The following is a 14,965-nucleotide window of genomic DNA, read 5'->3' as shown; positions in this document are numbered from 1 at the left end:
CAACTTTGTATTTGGCTTTATACCACTGGGCCTTCTGAAAGGACTGGGCTCCAGGTATGCACTGAAATGAGGAGATAACTCTAGGGTTTAGAAGAGAGCAAAGATCCCCTTGCAGGGCTCAGTCTGGCTGGGGTGACGTTTCTGTCTGGAGAAAAGGGAGGTGGTAATTTAGGAAGAGTTGGGACAGTGACAGCATGCTGGAAGAGCTTTCCTCGAGCCTCAGAGCATCCCCTAGGGACGCTCGGAGTGATTTAATCATCAGAGAAAGATTATTTAATCAGTCATGAACCTGGGGTTGGATTTTTTAAAGAGAAGCAATTCTCTGTTCGTTTGGAAAGGGAAGCAGGAAAGTGGTGTGGCTGACAGAAAGTTGTCCTTGCTGGGGACTGCCTGTGGTGGCATCCCCTGACAAGAGGAGCCTGTGTCAAACAGGTGTGAGCTCGGTCCTTGTGCTTCCTCCATCCCCTCCAAAGCAGCAGAGCCTCTGAATTCCCTTGTTGTGGCGGAGGTGCAGCTTCAGGGGTGTGTGCAGCGTCTGTGAGAGATGGGGCAGCCCCAGGCCCTGCCGGGTGATCCCTGGCAGGGTTTGCGGGGTGCAGCTGCTCCCCCATGCCTGTGCCCGGCCGGAGAGCAAAGCCCAGGCTGTGCGTCTGAGCAGGGCATTAATCTGCCAGCAATCTGATTGAGTGGAACGGGCAATCCCTGCTGGATAGCAAAATGCTAGATTAGCAGTTAGCAACCCTTGTGATTAGAGAGATTAACTGCTAAAGACATCGCTCCTTCGGAGGCCAAGCCTCTGTTTGCATTCCGAGCTGGTAGCCCGTGGGAAAGCACCCATCTGGCAATTAGGGGAGCACGAACGTGCTGACCTGCACAAGGGGCTGTGCTTTAGGAGAGCTTTGGTAGCAGTATTTCTGCCTGTTTGCTTGTTAGGCAGCCCATTTTTCTTTCTCTGGACATTTAAGGTGTTGCCTTCTCAGAAGGTGCTCCTTTACTGGAAGAAAAAAGACCAGGCTGCTCCAAGCCCCGTCCAGCCTGGCCTTGGACACTGCCAGGGATCCAGGGGCAGCCACAGCTGCTCTGGGCACCCTGTGCCAGGGCCTCTCCACCCTCCCAGGGAACAATTCCTTCCCAATATCCCATCTACCCCTGCCCTCTGGCAGTGGGAAGCCATTCCCTGTGTCCTGTCCCTCCGGCCCTTGTCAAGAGTCTCTCTCCATCTTTCCTCTCAGCTCCTTCAGGCACTGCAAGGCCACAATCTGAACACCATCAACATTGTATTTCTCTTTTATAAACAATTGTATTTCTGTTTATAAACGTCCTGCTGCTGCCAGGAGAGGGATCTAATGAGGACACTGGCTTTCCTAATCTCTAGCCAGCCTTCTCTGCTGCCATGCAGGGAAAAAGGCAGGGAAACAGGATTTGCTGGGATACAGGGAGAAGGTCACTGCAATCATATCTGCTCCTACATCCACGTGTACAACTGTAAAAAGTAACCAAACAAAGTGCTGTCTCTTCAGGCAAACATGAGTAGATTTTTTAAAAACTGAACTTGGAATTCTTTAATCTGAAGGTTTAAGCCACAGGAAAAGCTTAAAAAAAAGGCTTGATCATAAATCTTTTATCACTTTTAACCAAGTCATTTAAAAATGCCTTAGCTGAGGGCCATGGATGGCAGAACAGTAGGGTTACAGGACTGGAAAATAATAACCTGCTTTTCAATCATAGTTTCAATAATAACCTGCTTTTCCACCCTCACAGCGGTGCTGGGGGTCTGCAAGGTCTGTTTGCCACCTGATGATGATACAAATGAATGAAGCTGCCTGTTACAAGATTCTCTGTGAGCTCTCCCAGCCAGGGGTTGCTTTCCCTAATTGCTGCTCACCAGCCTCTGCAGCAGACTGAGCTTCCCAAAGCAGGCACGGGGGTTCCAGCTTCCCACTGGAGGCACCTGAAAGAGGCCCTGCTCTCTCCTGTCCCACTGTCCCAAACCTCCTGGAGGACAGACACCCTCCAGAGGAAATGCTGGAAAGCTGCAATAATACTTCCTGTTTTCAGATGGAGGAAAAGAAGAACGCAGGCAGTTTTGCATTGCCTGACAAGCACTTGAATGAAATAACGATTTTTTAAGAAAGTGAGAGAGAATGAACAGGAATTAATATGAGTCTGTCAAAACCATGCCTTGTTAATCTGATTAATTCCTTTCTTCAAGAGCTTGACCCTCCATGGGTGAGGGAAGGGGTCCTTAATAAGCCTTTGATGTCCCTAAACCCAGGCTGAAATTCTCCCTGCCTGCACCATGGAGGGGTCACCCAACCCAGGCCAGACCTTCTGTTATCTTGGTGGCAAAGATTTGTTATAAATCTAATATTCTCAGCCCTAATTTCTAAGAGATTGTCATTTCCAAGTCAAGAATTGCTTTGTTGGCATCAGGATCTGGAGGATATGACAGTGTGATTGTGTCAGGGTTGCTCACTGATCACTCCTTGTGGCATTTTGATTTTTCTTTTTTAAACACCAGCACCTGCTGATTGTATCACCTGGTGCTATGATAATTACCAAATAATCATGTTTTAAAAGAACTGAAAAAGGGAAAAGATGGTGGAAAGCAAGTTTCTCACAGAAAAGAGCCTGCAGAGTGTTCCTTACAATATCAGAGAAAATAGAAACGCCTTGTTGCTGGATACCCTTGTGCTTCACACATTTCTGTAGTCACAGTTCGTGAGTTAATGGTGTGAATTTCCACTTTGGTGTCTCGGGCCTGGTTCCCAAACACCTGTGCTCAGCAGAGCTGCAATCTTTGCTTCAGAAGGGAAAAGAAAAGGTTCACTCCCAGATTCTTGGAAAAAAGAACCCTGTCTGTTGTTTATTTATTTATTTAGAAAGCACATACAGCGATGCACGGGGTGGGGGGGGACAGAGATGCAGATCGGGTGAGCAGAGAAATCCAGCCCGGAGGAAGAGCCAGACGCTCCCCGGAGAATCAGGAGTACATCAGTCTAGGCGAGCATTTCGGCTGCTGTACCTCTAGATTAAAAAAAGACACCGCAGAGAGCCTCTGAGGGCCGGGAACGTGTGTCCCCGTGCCAGCAGGGCCCCGGTGTCCCTCGGCAGGGCGGCTCTGTCCTGCCCGGGCTGCCCCCGCCCCTCACGCGATGGTTTCCTTCCTCGGCGTGCGCCGCTGCTGGCACGTCAGGATGCTCGGGAAGGACGATTTCCCCTTCGTCCTCGACCTCTTCTTCAGCTTCTTCTGGTGCTTGAGGGAGATTCCCAGCTCCTCCATGATGGCGTTGAAAGACAGACACTGTGGGGAGAGGGGATGGCATTAAACACCTCCCAGCGCAGAGCTCGGCCCGGGACCAACCTGGGCCCTCATGGGGCTCAGGGAGCTCCTCGGGAGATCCAGCTGGGAATAAACCCCCGGCTGCCACACGTCACTGCACACATCTGGGCTTTCTGTCTAACTCGGCTTCCACTGACTTCCATTTAACTTTGGCTCAGCTAAAGCTGCTTACAAATGTTTCCGAAATCCCCCACAGGCACATTTACGATGTTTGGGTTGGCTTCACATCCCCAAATTTACCCTTTCTCATTTTCCCCTGACCTCACAAGAGAAAAGATCTTGTTTTAAACGCCATATACCTTAGTCACAAAAACCCATGAGCATGCTAGAGAAAATGTCAAAGAAGAGTTTTTGAAGATTTCTTTGTCGTTTACTTATTTTCCCCTCATGAAATGAACAGACATTTCTAAAATACAGCCCAGCCCTCAATCTTCTTCTCTTCTTTGGTAAGAATCTTTTCAAATATTGTGTGTTGAAGAAAGGAGATAATTACTACAAGAATCAGGGAGCTGAATGGCTTAGAAAGAAAGAAGAAATCTTTGTTCTTCCCACCATCACAACATTAACAAAGACATTTGAGGCAAGTGGAAACATCTTTTAAAATCCGCAGCTGGAATAATTACATATAACACAAAGGAACACAAGGAGCCTTTAAATGGAAGAACAATTGTTCTGTGCAAATATACATGAATAGATTATTTATATTGAAAATCAAGTGATGGCAGCAGGGGGAAACAAAGCTTCAAGCCCCTTACCTTCACCGAGCTGAATAGTGTGTGAGCCTGGTTCTGCAGCGAGCTCCTGCCCCCAGTGCCTCAGTGTGGGTGTGAATTTTGTGTCCTGTGTGTGCCACCCCGTCCTCATGGGCTGGGCTGCACACAGGCTGAGATCCCAGACTGTGGCAGATTTATAGCTCAACGTGCTCCTTCTCTGAGGTGCTTCATTTTTGTTCATCTCAAATTCCGAGGTCAATTAAACTCCTGTTAATTCGTGCCCCTCCCCAGGGTCAATAGGCACAGCCAGGGCAGTGCACTGCTGCTGTTTCAAATTCCTGCTGTGGTAGCCAGGCCTCTGCTGCTGCAATTATCATTTAAATACCCTTCCTTTGATAATATAATACGGGAATTCCTGTCCTCCTTCCCCCTGGAAGCAGCAGGAGGAGCAGGTATCCTCTAAACACACTTGCTGTATTGCTCCAGGCTCTTCTGGGGAGCAGCACCACTGATTGCCAAACTAATAAACCCAAATGCTCTGAGTGGCTGACTTGGCCTGGATTATTGCTCTCTGTGATCTCAGCTTTAACTGAGTTTTTAAAATCTGGATTACAAAGTGAATCTGGAACGCCGTGGTAAATAGGGACAGGATCCTATTAACCCTTTGTAGGATTGATCAGGCTTATTTTTATTTTCTTTCCCTGTCGTTCTCACTACCCTTCTAATGTGTTGTATTTAATCCCAGGCATCACTGTCTGCAGAGCACAGGCAGGGATGATTTCTGCAGGTGAAAGAGTGCATTTTACTGCCTTGTTAAATAGGCTGGTATTTTAATTTTCCAAGCAGATTCCTATTACTCAGACTGTGCAATAACCACAACGCCTTTCACATTCATCCCCACAAAACAGCCCCATGAAGATCATTTAATATCTGCAGGCAGCTACACTGAACATATTGCTGGGAGGTTTGTAATATCTCATCTGTGGAGTGCCCAGTGGTTCCACTTCCAGCTGTCTGGAATTTTAAAATAATTATTATCAGGAAGACGTCAAGTTATTCTCAGGAAAAGGGGTGCAGAGCGAGCACCCCTCAGCCAGAACAGTGTGGGATTTGCAGGAAAGCCATGGATAAGGAGCACACCCCATGGGGAAGCCCAAGACGTGGCCCTCTGAGCAGCACCTGCAAAGCAGCCTTCAGAAAGAGGATGCTGACATTAAAATTCGATTTAAACGGGTAATAATGGATTGTTCTTTCATCTCATATTCAGGTGGCCAGACTGAAAGGGTTGCTTTAAAACCCCTCTTTTTTCCATGCTGTTCAGTCCACTGCTGAGGTCTGCCCAGAACAAGAGCAGAGTGGGCACGGAGCGATGCCTTTTACAACTTAATAATGAATTTAACATTTTGCTTTCAGCCAGCTTAACGTTCTCATTCTGGCAGTGTCAAAATGCTGCAGGCCGTGGCATGTAAAAGGAAATGTCATGCTTTAAAAACAGAATAGGTTCTGCTCTCCGTGCGATGTGGGGCTCTTTTCTCTGTGCCCTTTGGTCATTTCAGCAGCTGCTAAAGCTTAGTCATGAAGCTCCCAAATCCTTCCTTACACTCCCATGCAGAGGTCCGTGCTAAGCTTTAGGAGAATTACAGATTCAGAATTAAAAAAAAAAACCCAACAAAACATAAAGTCGAAACAATGAAAAAAAAGGAGTTGTAGTCAGGATTTATCAGTCTGTTGCTTCTGCTGCTGAACTACCACTGGGGACACGGCATTTTATTAATACCTTGCAAAACCAACCAAATAACAATAAAGAAGCCACCCCAAGCCCAGTGTGCTGTGTTGAAGTGCTGAGAGCTGTGAAAATCAAAGGATGTGGGGCAGGCTTCATTCTGAAGGAACTCCAGAAGAGCTCAGGGTCAGAGGAGGAAGTGCAGACGTCAGGATTTTTCTCCTGCACCCATAGCTGGGACACTGACCTGTGTCTTGTGCTGAAAGAAAAAGCTGGGCACGAAAGGAAAAATAACCATAATAGTTTCTCTTAGTGAGCAAACTGCTGCTGGGGCACACTAAGGATCTGTGTGAGTATTCTGTCGCTGATGGCATGAGGCGATCCCCAAATTAACTCTTTTAACCTGCCGGAGCCTATTGAGCTGTGGTTGCCAAAACAGTGTGACAGTAATCCAGGGCTTAATTTAATTCTTCCCCATTTACAGAAACTGCTCCTCTGTGTCCTGTTCACAAGAAAAAAAAATCAGCCAAGCTGCCTGCTGGTCTCCCACATCATCTGAACACCAGTGATAGTTTTTGATAACTCTTTTTGTAGCTAGGCATGAAGCTCTGTCAGGGCCAGCAGGAGCTGCTTTGGAATCCCCCCAGGGAACTGCTCCCAGCCCGTGGGGCTGTCTGTGGGGACAGCTAAACCCAGGGAACGATGGCTGTCACTGCCAACGGGGCTGTGGGACTGACAGCTGGGAAAATGTTTACCCAGCAAGTGACAGAAACGCTCTGGATCTGGCACTAATCTAAGGAACAATTACAAAACCGATCCAAGCTGCAACCCAGAGGATTTCCTGCGTGGAGCAATGATGGAGATAAACACATTAGGCATCTTCCTTCTCCTCTGAGAGCTGAGAGGAGCTGAATTTAATTAGTTTTAAGCCTCTTCTACTGGGAAGCTGCAAATAAAAAGTGCTTTCTTAAATCAGGTATTCAGAGGACCTAATTCAGGTCCTTGCCGGCAAGAAGGAGCACTTTATGGAGAACCGAAGCTTTCAGGGCCCCATTCAAACAAGTTAAGAGACCATTCTGAGCAATCTGCAATCTCTTGCAGCATCTGGAGTGGAGCATCAACTCCCAGCCCCGGATGAGCGGAGGAGAATTGGTACAGCCGAGCTGCGAGCAGCACAGCTTTGTCACAAAACCATAAAAATTGTAACAGGGATGAGAGAAAACCACGAGGCACTGTTTGCTCTGGCTTTCCTCAGGAGCCAGGTACGGCAGAAACCATTCAAGGATTTCACACTTTGGGTGTGAAGGCATCCACTCCAACCAGTCCCCGACAGCAGCAGGGGGCAGAAACGGCCCCCGGAAAACAGAGCAGCAACTTCTTTGATGAGCCGGAGCTCCACTGAGCAGGAAAACATAAAACAGAGGTGAGGGGAGGGAGACGAGCTGGTGAGGCTGCTGGGAATCTGGGATACGATGGAATACAGATAAAAGGTTTTGGAAACACTGGGGTTTGGCACAGTTCATGACATCCCACGAGCTGGCGTTTCCGTGCACTTTGTGCATCTCAAATTGTTGACATGTGTTTTTTGGTGGCAAAACCACATCCAGCCCATTGTCCCCCGCCCTGTCAGTCCCTGACTGGCTGAGGGCTGGAGGAAATCCAAGTGTTGTCCTTGCAGGGTGTAAAACACATCCAGTGCCAGCCTCCTACACAATACATCCCACCAGGGGTTCAATATGCGAGGCAATGCCAGGGCTTTGCTGTCTGGGATGAATTGATATCCTGATTTTCCCACAAAAGAGTTTTGTCTGTTACAAATGAACGTCATGAATTGCTCAACCAAGACAGAGGAGTTGCTCTGTTAATGGTCTGTGCGGGTGTTGCCTGAGGGTGCTCCTGTTCAATATGTTCTTGACGGTTACGTGGCATAAAATTTAACTGATGCCTCTGATTTTGTGCTATGATAGTTACTTGCAGGCTTTGAGTAATGAATTTTAAATGGAGGAATTAACATTCATTAAATATTGACACAGGGAATAAGAGATGCCAGCTCAACATCTCTGGCTGCTTGTAACAGGGGTTCAGGAAGTTAATGGAGCCCTGCAGGGCACTGGGGAGGTTCCTGAGGAGCTGCCTGGCCCACTTGCAGCAGACACCCAGCTGAATGTTCCTGCCTGCTTTCAGTGATGAGGCTGCCACTGCTCAGCTGGGGTTGGGGAGGAGATGAAAAGGAGGTAAATAATTTTTCTTACCTGAAGCAGGTGAATGACCCCGGGAAATGACAAGGTGACAATTGCACATGAGAGACTGTGATAATTCTGAAAGGCTGCCACGCTCTGCTGAGCTCCCTGCTGGCCGTGGGGCAATTACTTAAATACACATTTAAACTGCGCAGGTTTCAGTAAATTTGGCAATGTAGTCTAGATCAGCTTATCTCCTGTGTTAACCCTGTGCAGTGCTGAGCCCTGCCTGGGTGGGATGCTCTCCCCGGACACACCTTTGTCCTTCCTGACTACACGGTGTGGATCGAGGGCTGCGCTCGGATCCCTCGCTCCTCCCGGATTAACTTGCCACAGTCTAACTCCGTGGATAAGGTGGTGCCAGAGGTGGAGTTGGACGGGTGGGGTTGCTTACACTGCAGTCCGTAAAAAAAACAAAAGGCCTTGCATGCAAGAGAAGAGAAATGGAGAAAGTAAATAAATGAACGAAGCAAAACTGAAAACAAGCATGAGAATGATTCAAAAGCCATTTAAATCAAAAGAGACTCCAGTTATGGAAACAGAAAAGTCACAGATTGTATTCAACAATGCTTTGGATTAGCTTAGTGATAACGCACCCTGCACAGCATTTGCCATCTAAGCTGCTTATTTCACCAGGGAAAGGAGAAAACAATCCCAGAGAAACCAGAGAGAAACACTGGAATCGCTGGTATTGGGCTCTCTGTGAAATTGCTTCTGGAAAAGAAGCAGGATGTGCCACATTAACTCACTTAATGATTCTAATTATTAAGCAACGCCTTGCTGTGCAGCAGCAGTGCAGGTGCAGAAAGGGGGTGTGTGTGCAACCCCGAATTCTGTGTTATTCACCCCACATATTGCTCAGTAAGTTAACACTCCTGGCCTAAAGCTTTAGGTCTGCTTTAGTCCTGGTTTCCAGGAGGTTCTGCACCATATTAGCACTTGAACTAAACATTTTAATTATACTAAATATTTTAATTAGCTGCAACTGTTCTCCAAAACGTATTTGAATAAAAGACCTCCCGAGACATGAACAAAACAAAGATACCAATACATTTTTTATGCATTTTGTGCTAATACGGCCCTGCCTCTTTCACAGGGCGGGTGGTTCTCTAAATGGGTGTTTACACTCAATTTTAAAGATTGATCCCTTCTCACAAACTGCTCTAATGCTCAAGGTGTGATTTACACACAGCATTTCCTTTGTTTTCCCTCTGCCCTTTTAAATTGCTCATTACACTTCAGTGGAGCTATAACCAGAATTTCTTTGGCTCCATAATCTTACTTTACAGTGGCATCTATCACGTCTCATCTCTCTCACTTCTCCCTGCTTTGAAGTGCACCCTTCAGCACAGCTTGTAAACCCCCGGCTCTGAAAAGAGATGCTTTCTAGAGCAAGAGGAAAACGACTCTAGGGATTTGGATGTGCTTTCCTGTGTTACTCAAGGGGCTTGTGTTAATGCCACATAAAAAACCAGCAGCCCAGGTGTGTAATTTATGCTCGAAGTCTTAAAGTTCAAGCAGAAACTGTTTGAGAAATTAATTGCCCTTGTTCTGCACTGCCCTGCTAAGCAGCACTAATTGGACCGTGGGTGAGGCACTTCCCTGTTCTTATTAATAAATTATTTGTCGTTAGAGCCAGGAACGGCCGGTGAGAGCTCAGCAGCACGAGATCCCTGCTCCAGCAAGGAGGGCTGTGCTCCAGAGCCCTCCCCAGGCCCAGAGCTCAGGCTGGCAGGGCCGGGGCAGGGCTCGCTCACCTGCTCGATGTCGCTGTTCTTGCGCGATTTGTAGATGAACTCGCCGATGGCCACGAACACGGACAGCACCAGCCCCGCGGCCAGCACGATGAAGATGCCCCCGATGTTCTCCACGCCGAGGGCGCTGGCTTCCTTGCTGTCCTCCTCGGGGCAGCCGTTGCCTCGCCACCACTTCTCCTTCATCATGTGCAGCTTGCCCTCCTCCTGCAGCTGCAGGATGGCGATGGTGATCTTGTCCCTGTACGGGGACCCTGCAAGGGGACAGCGAGGCCTGGCAGTGCTGGTGGGGAGCAGCTGCCAAAATCTGAGGCAGAAGCACTCCCTTGTCACAGGAGGGACTATTCCAGCTGGAAAGGCTGGAGGCGGGAGGGGGAATCTCTATTGGTGTCTGCCCTGGGGACTGGGAAGCAGAGGGATCCACTGGTGCAGTTATTTGAGAATTCACAATAATTTTAGGGTCCCCTAGTGAGGTTTATTTAAGCCTTGGCAGTGGGTTTTCTGGTTAAGTCATCCCTCCACATCATATTTGAATATTGCTGTGAGCACTCTTTGAGGATTTCTGCTTTGCATCCCCTCTACTGACTTGAGCATCTGTTGGCTCTTCCTGCTGCATGTAAATCAGTGCCTGCCTCGGAGGAGCCCACAGTCTCCCTGACACTTCCTCTTCTCATGTACACCTGCACCACGCACAGCTCCGCCTCAGCTACCTACAGCTTGTAAGAACACCGTGTGGACAAGGCTTTTTTATTGTGATTTGCAACAACCGCGGCCCTGCAAGCTGAAAATAGCAACCATTCCATGCTTTTGGTTTGTAGGCCATCGTTTGCTAAATGATGTGTGTGCAGGCTCTGCAGCTTTATGGACCTGGCCACTGTCTGGCCACACTGGGTGGCTCAGGCTGTTCAGATTTGCTCTCACACACTCTGCGCAACCTCTCCATCTTCCAGAATCTCTGCAGGCCATGTTTGTGAGGGACTTTTTTTTTGTGGGAGCAGGATTTTGTGATCTCAATGCGGGGGGGGGTGGGGTGGGCTTGCAAGAAAGGTTCTGTGATTCTGTGAGAGGCCACTGGGCTCCAAAGGCACACGTGTGCTCCCGAATCCTGCCATGCTGGACTCCCTACAGCTGGAAACATTCAGAGGCTGGGCTGAAATGCAGTGCTGAGAGCCCTGTGTCCATGCAGCTACTCCTGCCCACCCTTTTCCCTCCTTTAGGAACACATATTAATAAGACATGAGGGGACAGGACACATGGAATGGCTTCCTACTGCCTGAGGGCAGGATTAGGTGGGATATTGGGAAGGAATTGTTCCCTGTGAGGGTGGGCAGGCCCTGGCACAGGGTGTCCAGAGCAGCTGTGGCTGTCCCTGGATCCCTGGAAGTGTCCAAGGCCAGGTCCAGTGGAAGGTGTCCCTGCCCATGGCAGGGCTGGCACTGGATGGGCTTTAGGGTCCCTCCCAATCCAGGCCATACTGTGATTCTGCGGTTCTCAGATTTTCTTAAACCGCCTTTTCGCCAAAAGTCACATTTTGCTGCACATTAAAGTTGTTGCAAAGTCAACTCCGTCAAGGCACACCAAGCTTTAAGGCACACTGTGTACCAGAATTCCAGGGATCATGTGGCACTTCAGAAAAATCTCACTGAGGGCGCTGTTCCTGAGTCCTTATGCATTGCAATAGCCTTGGAAATTCGGCCTCACAGATTCAGTTTTCCTCCTTATTTTGCTGTGCAGGACATTATTAAAAATTCTTAAAAATTCTTGTCCCATGAACACACGTCCCCCTCCCTGCTGTCCACTCCCTTCATCCCCCAGCCCCGTCTGAGGAGAACCAGCGTGAGGAACATTGCAGTTCCTCATCTGGTGTGCCAGCACTCAGCTGCTTCTCAGGGCAGAGCACTGCCAGCACTGGGCCATGCTGTGACCACAGCTGCCAGGAAACATGTGTCAGACTATCCCAAATCCATCTGGGAAGCCAGAGACCAGCACTGCTGGAGGCAGCCAGCTCTGAGAGGAAAACGTGCCTGCTGTAGGAGTGGAAGATTTGTGTGCTTGCTGTTAAAGGCCCAAAAATAACAGCACAGCAAACAGGCCAGAAACACCTCCAAAGACTGGCTTTGCACAGAGAAGGGAATTATTCCCACAGCAAACAGCAGTGCCTCGCAGAAGAGAGAGCAGAATTGTCTGTGCCTTAGGAGAGTTCGTCCCCTGCGATGTGTAACGCTGCAGGACTCATCCGTTCCCCCCTCTGGAAGGACACAGCTGGGAGGTAAATGAAGCAGCCAGAGTCACAACACCGCATTTGTGGGGTTGTCCACCCTTTCTTGTGGTGCTTACGTTGCCATCAGGATTAGCACAATCCATCTGGAGGGTGACAGGCACCTCCATATTTCTGCACGGGCTTTTAGAGTTTGTCAAGAGTGCCTGGAGAGCTGCACTGGTGGTGGTTTATTGGTGAGCTCTAACACCACTCACAAATCTATCTCCACACCTCTCTGAATATTCAGCACATTAGTTATGGCCTCTGAGCTATTAACAAACCTCTTAGGCCAAGGAATGCATTTATCTACTTTCTTAGCAGTCTCCCAAGGAACTGGGAAGAGCTTTAGTGCTACAATTACCTGCATCAGCACTGGCACAGATCCTGGAGTTAAACCTGCCCTGACATATCACAGATCCCAGAATCATTGAGGGTGGAAAAGAACTGAGACCGTGGAGTCCAACCTGTCCCCAGTCCCCACCTTGTCCCCAGCCCAGAGCACTGAGTGCCGCGTCCAGGCCTTCCTTGGACACCTCCAGGGATGGGGACTCCAAACCTCCCTGGGCAGCCCCTGCCAAGGCCTGAGCACCCTTTCCAGGAAGAAGTTCTCCTGATGGCTATAACGGCAGTATTTTACGTGCAGAAGATGCTCTGATAAAATAATACATTTCCTGGATTCAAGAGTTCTCCTCCCTGTTTCTTCGGGAGCCATAAGGGGCTGTCCAGCTTTCTCACTGGGATTCTGGAGTGCCAAGCACTCCTCTGCTGCAGCAAATGCCCTGTGGTTTTACATTGCCCTGTGGGCCAGTTAAGCCTTGCTGAAACTTTGGTGTTAAGGGGCACAGGCAAGCCTTTATTTGTCTTTTTTATTTTCCATACAGCCTCTGCAATCAATACTCTTCAATGTTATGAGAGAAATAGCAGAGCCTTGGGGGTCCCTCTGAATAGTGGCAGGTTTATCTTGTTTATGAAATCAGTTGTTTATGAGGTGCTTGATGGTGCTGGATTATTCCACAGTGCTTGGGGATATCTATTCCCCTGGATTTTGCAGGTTTTCTTAAGAAAAAAATAAAGGTGCACTTCTCATACAAGAAACATCTTATAAGTATATTTCACAGCTGCATTTCCAATGGCTGCACTGTCTCTGAGGATTGCCATCTGTTCCAATTATTCCTTCATTGTTCTTGGTTTAAAGTGTGGCAGCTTTATAACCGCAAGGAAACTCTTGCCATGAGTTTGTCATTCTCGGGGATCTTAGCTTTTGCATCGCTTTCCTCAGGGTGCCAAGGCTGTTCTCACACAGCCACAGGAAAAATCTACTTGGGATGTCATGTCTGTGACAATCTGTCTGTGGTGCTCAGCACCACAAAGAATGACAGTTCCCAGTGCAGAGGTGTTTCTCCCTTATTTATATCTGCTCTGCCGAGCAATGGATGAACCAATCCCCAGCTGGACGGGGCTCGGAGCAGCCTGGGCTAGTGGGAGGTGTCCCTGCCCATGGCAGGGGGTGGGGTGGGATGGATGAGCCTTAAGGTTCTTTCCAGCCCAAACCCTTCTGTGGTTCTATAATTTTATGAACACAGGACAAAACTGGGCTCCCCAGTGCCAACTGTTCAGAAGTGCACAGCACAGAAATCTGACACAATTTTTAATGCTCTACAATTAGAAACTCTCAGAAAGGGCACGGGATATGCTAGCAAAGGTCTGCCAGAGAGAGTTCAGAGAGACTGGGAGTCTTAAAGTTCTGCATTAAAGGAGATGAATTTCTGAGTTATTTCATGACCTCAGAGCAACACCTAAGAGCAGTGAGGATCAACTGCAAGGTTCTGCGTCAGGGATTTCAGTGTTTTGAGTAAGCAGTTTTCTTTGGAGAAAATAGAGAATCCTGGAATAGTTTGGGTGGGAAGGGAGCTTAAAGCTCTTCCAGTCAGGTGAGCAGGGACACCTTCCACTGTCCCAGGCTGCTCCAAGCCCCAATGTCCAGCCTGGCCTTGGACACTTCCAGGGATTCAGGAGCAGCCTCAGCTTCTTTGGGCACCCTGTGCCAGGGCCTCCCCACCCTCACAGGGAAGGATTCCTTCCCAATATCCCATCTAACCATGGCTTTCTCAGTGTGAAGCCATTCCCTGTGTCCTGTTTCTGAGATCCCAGGACTGAGTGAATCGTTTGCCTCAGGATGTGCTCTGCAGCAGCTCAGCCCCAGAGCCTCTTACCGATGGGGGTGCCCACGCCGTAGCCCTTGGAGTCGATGAGCCCCCCGATCTGGGTGAGGTTGCAGTTCCTCTGGGTCACGTACTCGATGCTGGTGGACTCCATGAGCAGGGCGTAGTCGGTGGTGAGCACGCGCTGGATGCCCTCGTCGTTGTTCTTCACCAGCGCCGTCTGCTGCCGGCTGCTCATGAACGCCCACATCTTCTCGTACGTCGAGATTTTGGATTTCTGCGGAGGGAAAGCAGGGCACAGGCTCACGCCAGTACCACATCTGGCGTGACACATCACGCCAGTGACCACATCTGGAATCGGTGGCAGGGTTTTTCTTCCCCCAGCTTTTCCCTCTTACTGGCCTTTGTAGAGGAGTTCCCTTTTTTTCCCGCTTTCTTTGCAGTGCCAGGAACTTCATAACCAGCCTGGCTGTGAAGTGCTCTGAGCTTTACCGGGCCAATGCCTTTCCATGGACTCTAGCAGCCAAGCAGCTGAGCCAGTGCAGCTGGACACTGCTGCCCTCGGACACCCCACTCCCGCCCGCTGGGGCACACCCACTGCTCCAGGAGCCTGGTGATGAGCAAAGCATTCATCTGCCCCTGTTATGTTGGTATCATGTGCCTAAAAGTCATGCACTTCAGGGATAAAGTTTGAGAAACAAACCGAATAAACTCCTGCTTTGTGCTTCCCACTGCAATCAGACTTAAGGATGTGATCCTTTTGCCACAGG

At 48.9% G+C, this 14,965-nt stretch overlaps 1 protein-coding gene across 3 annotated transcripts in view; it reads right to left on the bottom strand.

The window, feature by feature from the left end:
* Positions 1-2,837: 2,837 nt before the first annotated feature.
* Positions 2,838-14,965, bottom strand: part of LOC125337154 (glutamate receptor ionotropic, kainate 1) — a 108,586-nt gene continuing 96,458 nt past the window's right edge. For 2 of the 3 annotated variants that reach the window (XM_048326513.1, XM_048326531.1), the window contains 3 exons: positions 14,247-14,472; positions 9,777-10,027; positions 2,838-3,304 (listed from right to left, as the gene is read on the bottom strand). In XM_048326513.1, coding sequence (XP_048182470.1) covers positions 3,149-3,304; positions 9,777-10,027; positions 14,247-14,472 — 633 coding nt within the window. In that variant the 3' untranslated portion in view covers positions 2,838-3,148. Of the gene's footprint in view, positions 3,305-8,276; positions 8,442-9,776; positions 10,028-14,246; positions 14,473-14,965 lie in introns of all 3 variants that reach the window. The other variant, XM_048326522.1, reaches the window with a different exon arrangement.

The sequence above is a fragment of the Corvus hawaiiensis genome, chromosome 2, assembly GCF_020740725.1.
Source record: "Corvus hawaiiensis isolate bCorHaw1 chromosome 2, bCorHaw1.pri.cur, whole genome shotgun sequence".
In the NCBI taxonomy this organism is placed as follows: domain Eukaryota; kingdom Metazoa; phylum Chordata; class Aves; order Passeriformes; family Corvidae; genus Corvus; species Corvus hawaiiensis.
The sequence above is the reverse complement of the archived record's forward strand: the minus strand, read 5'-3'. Positions and strand labels throughout refer to the sequence as shown.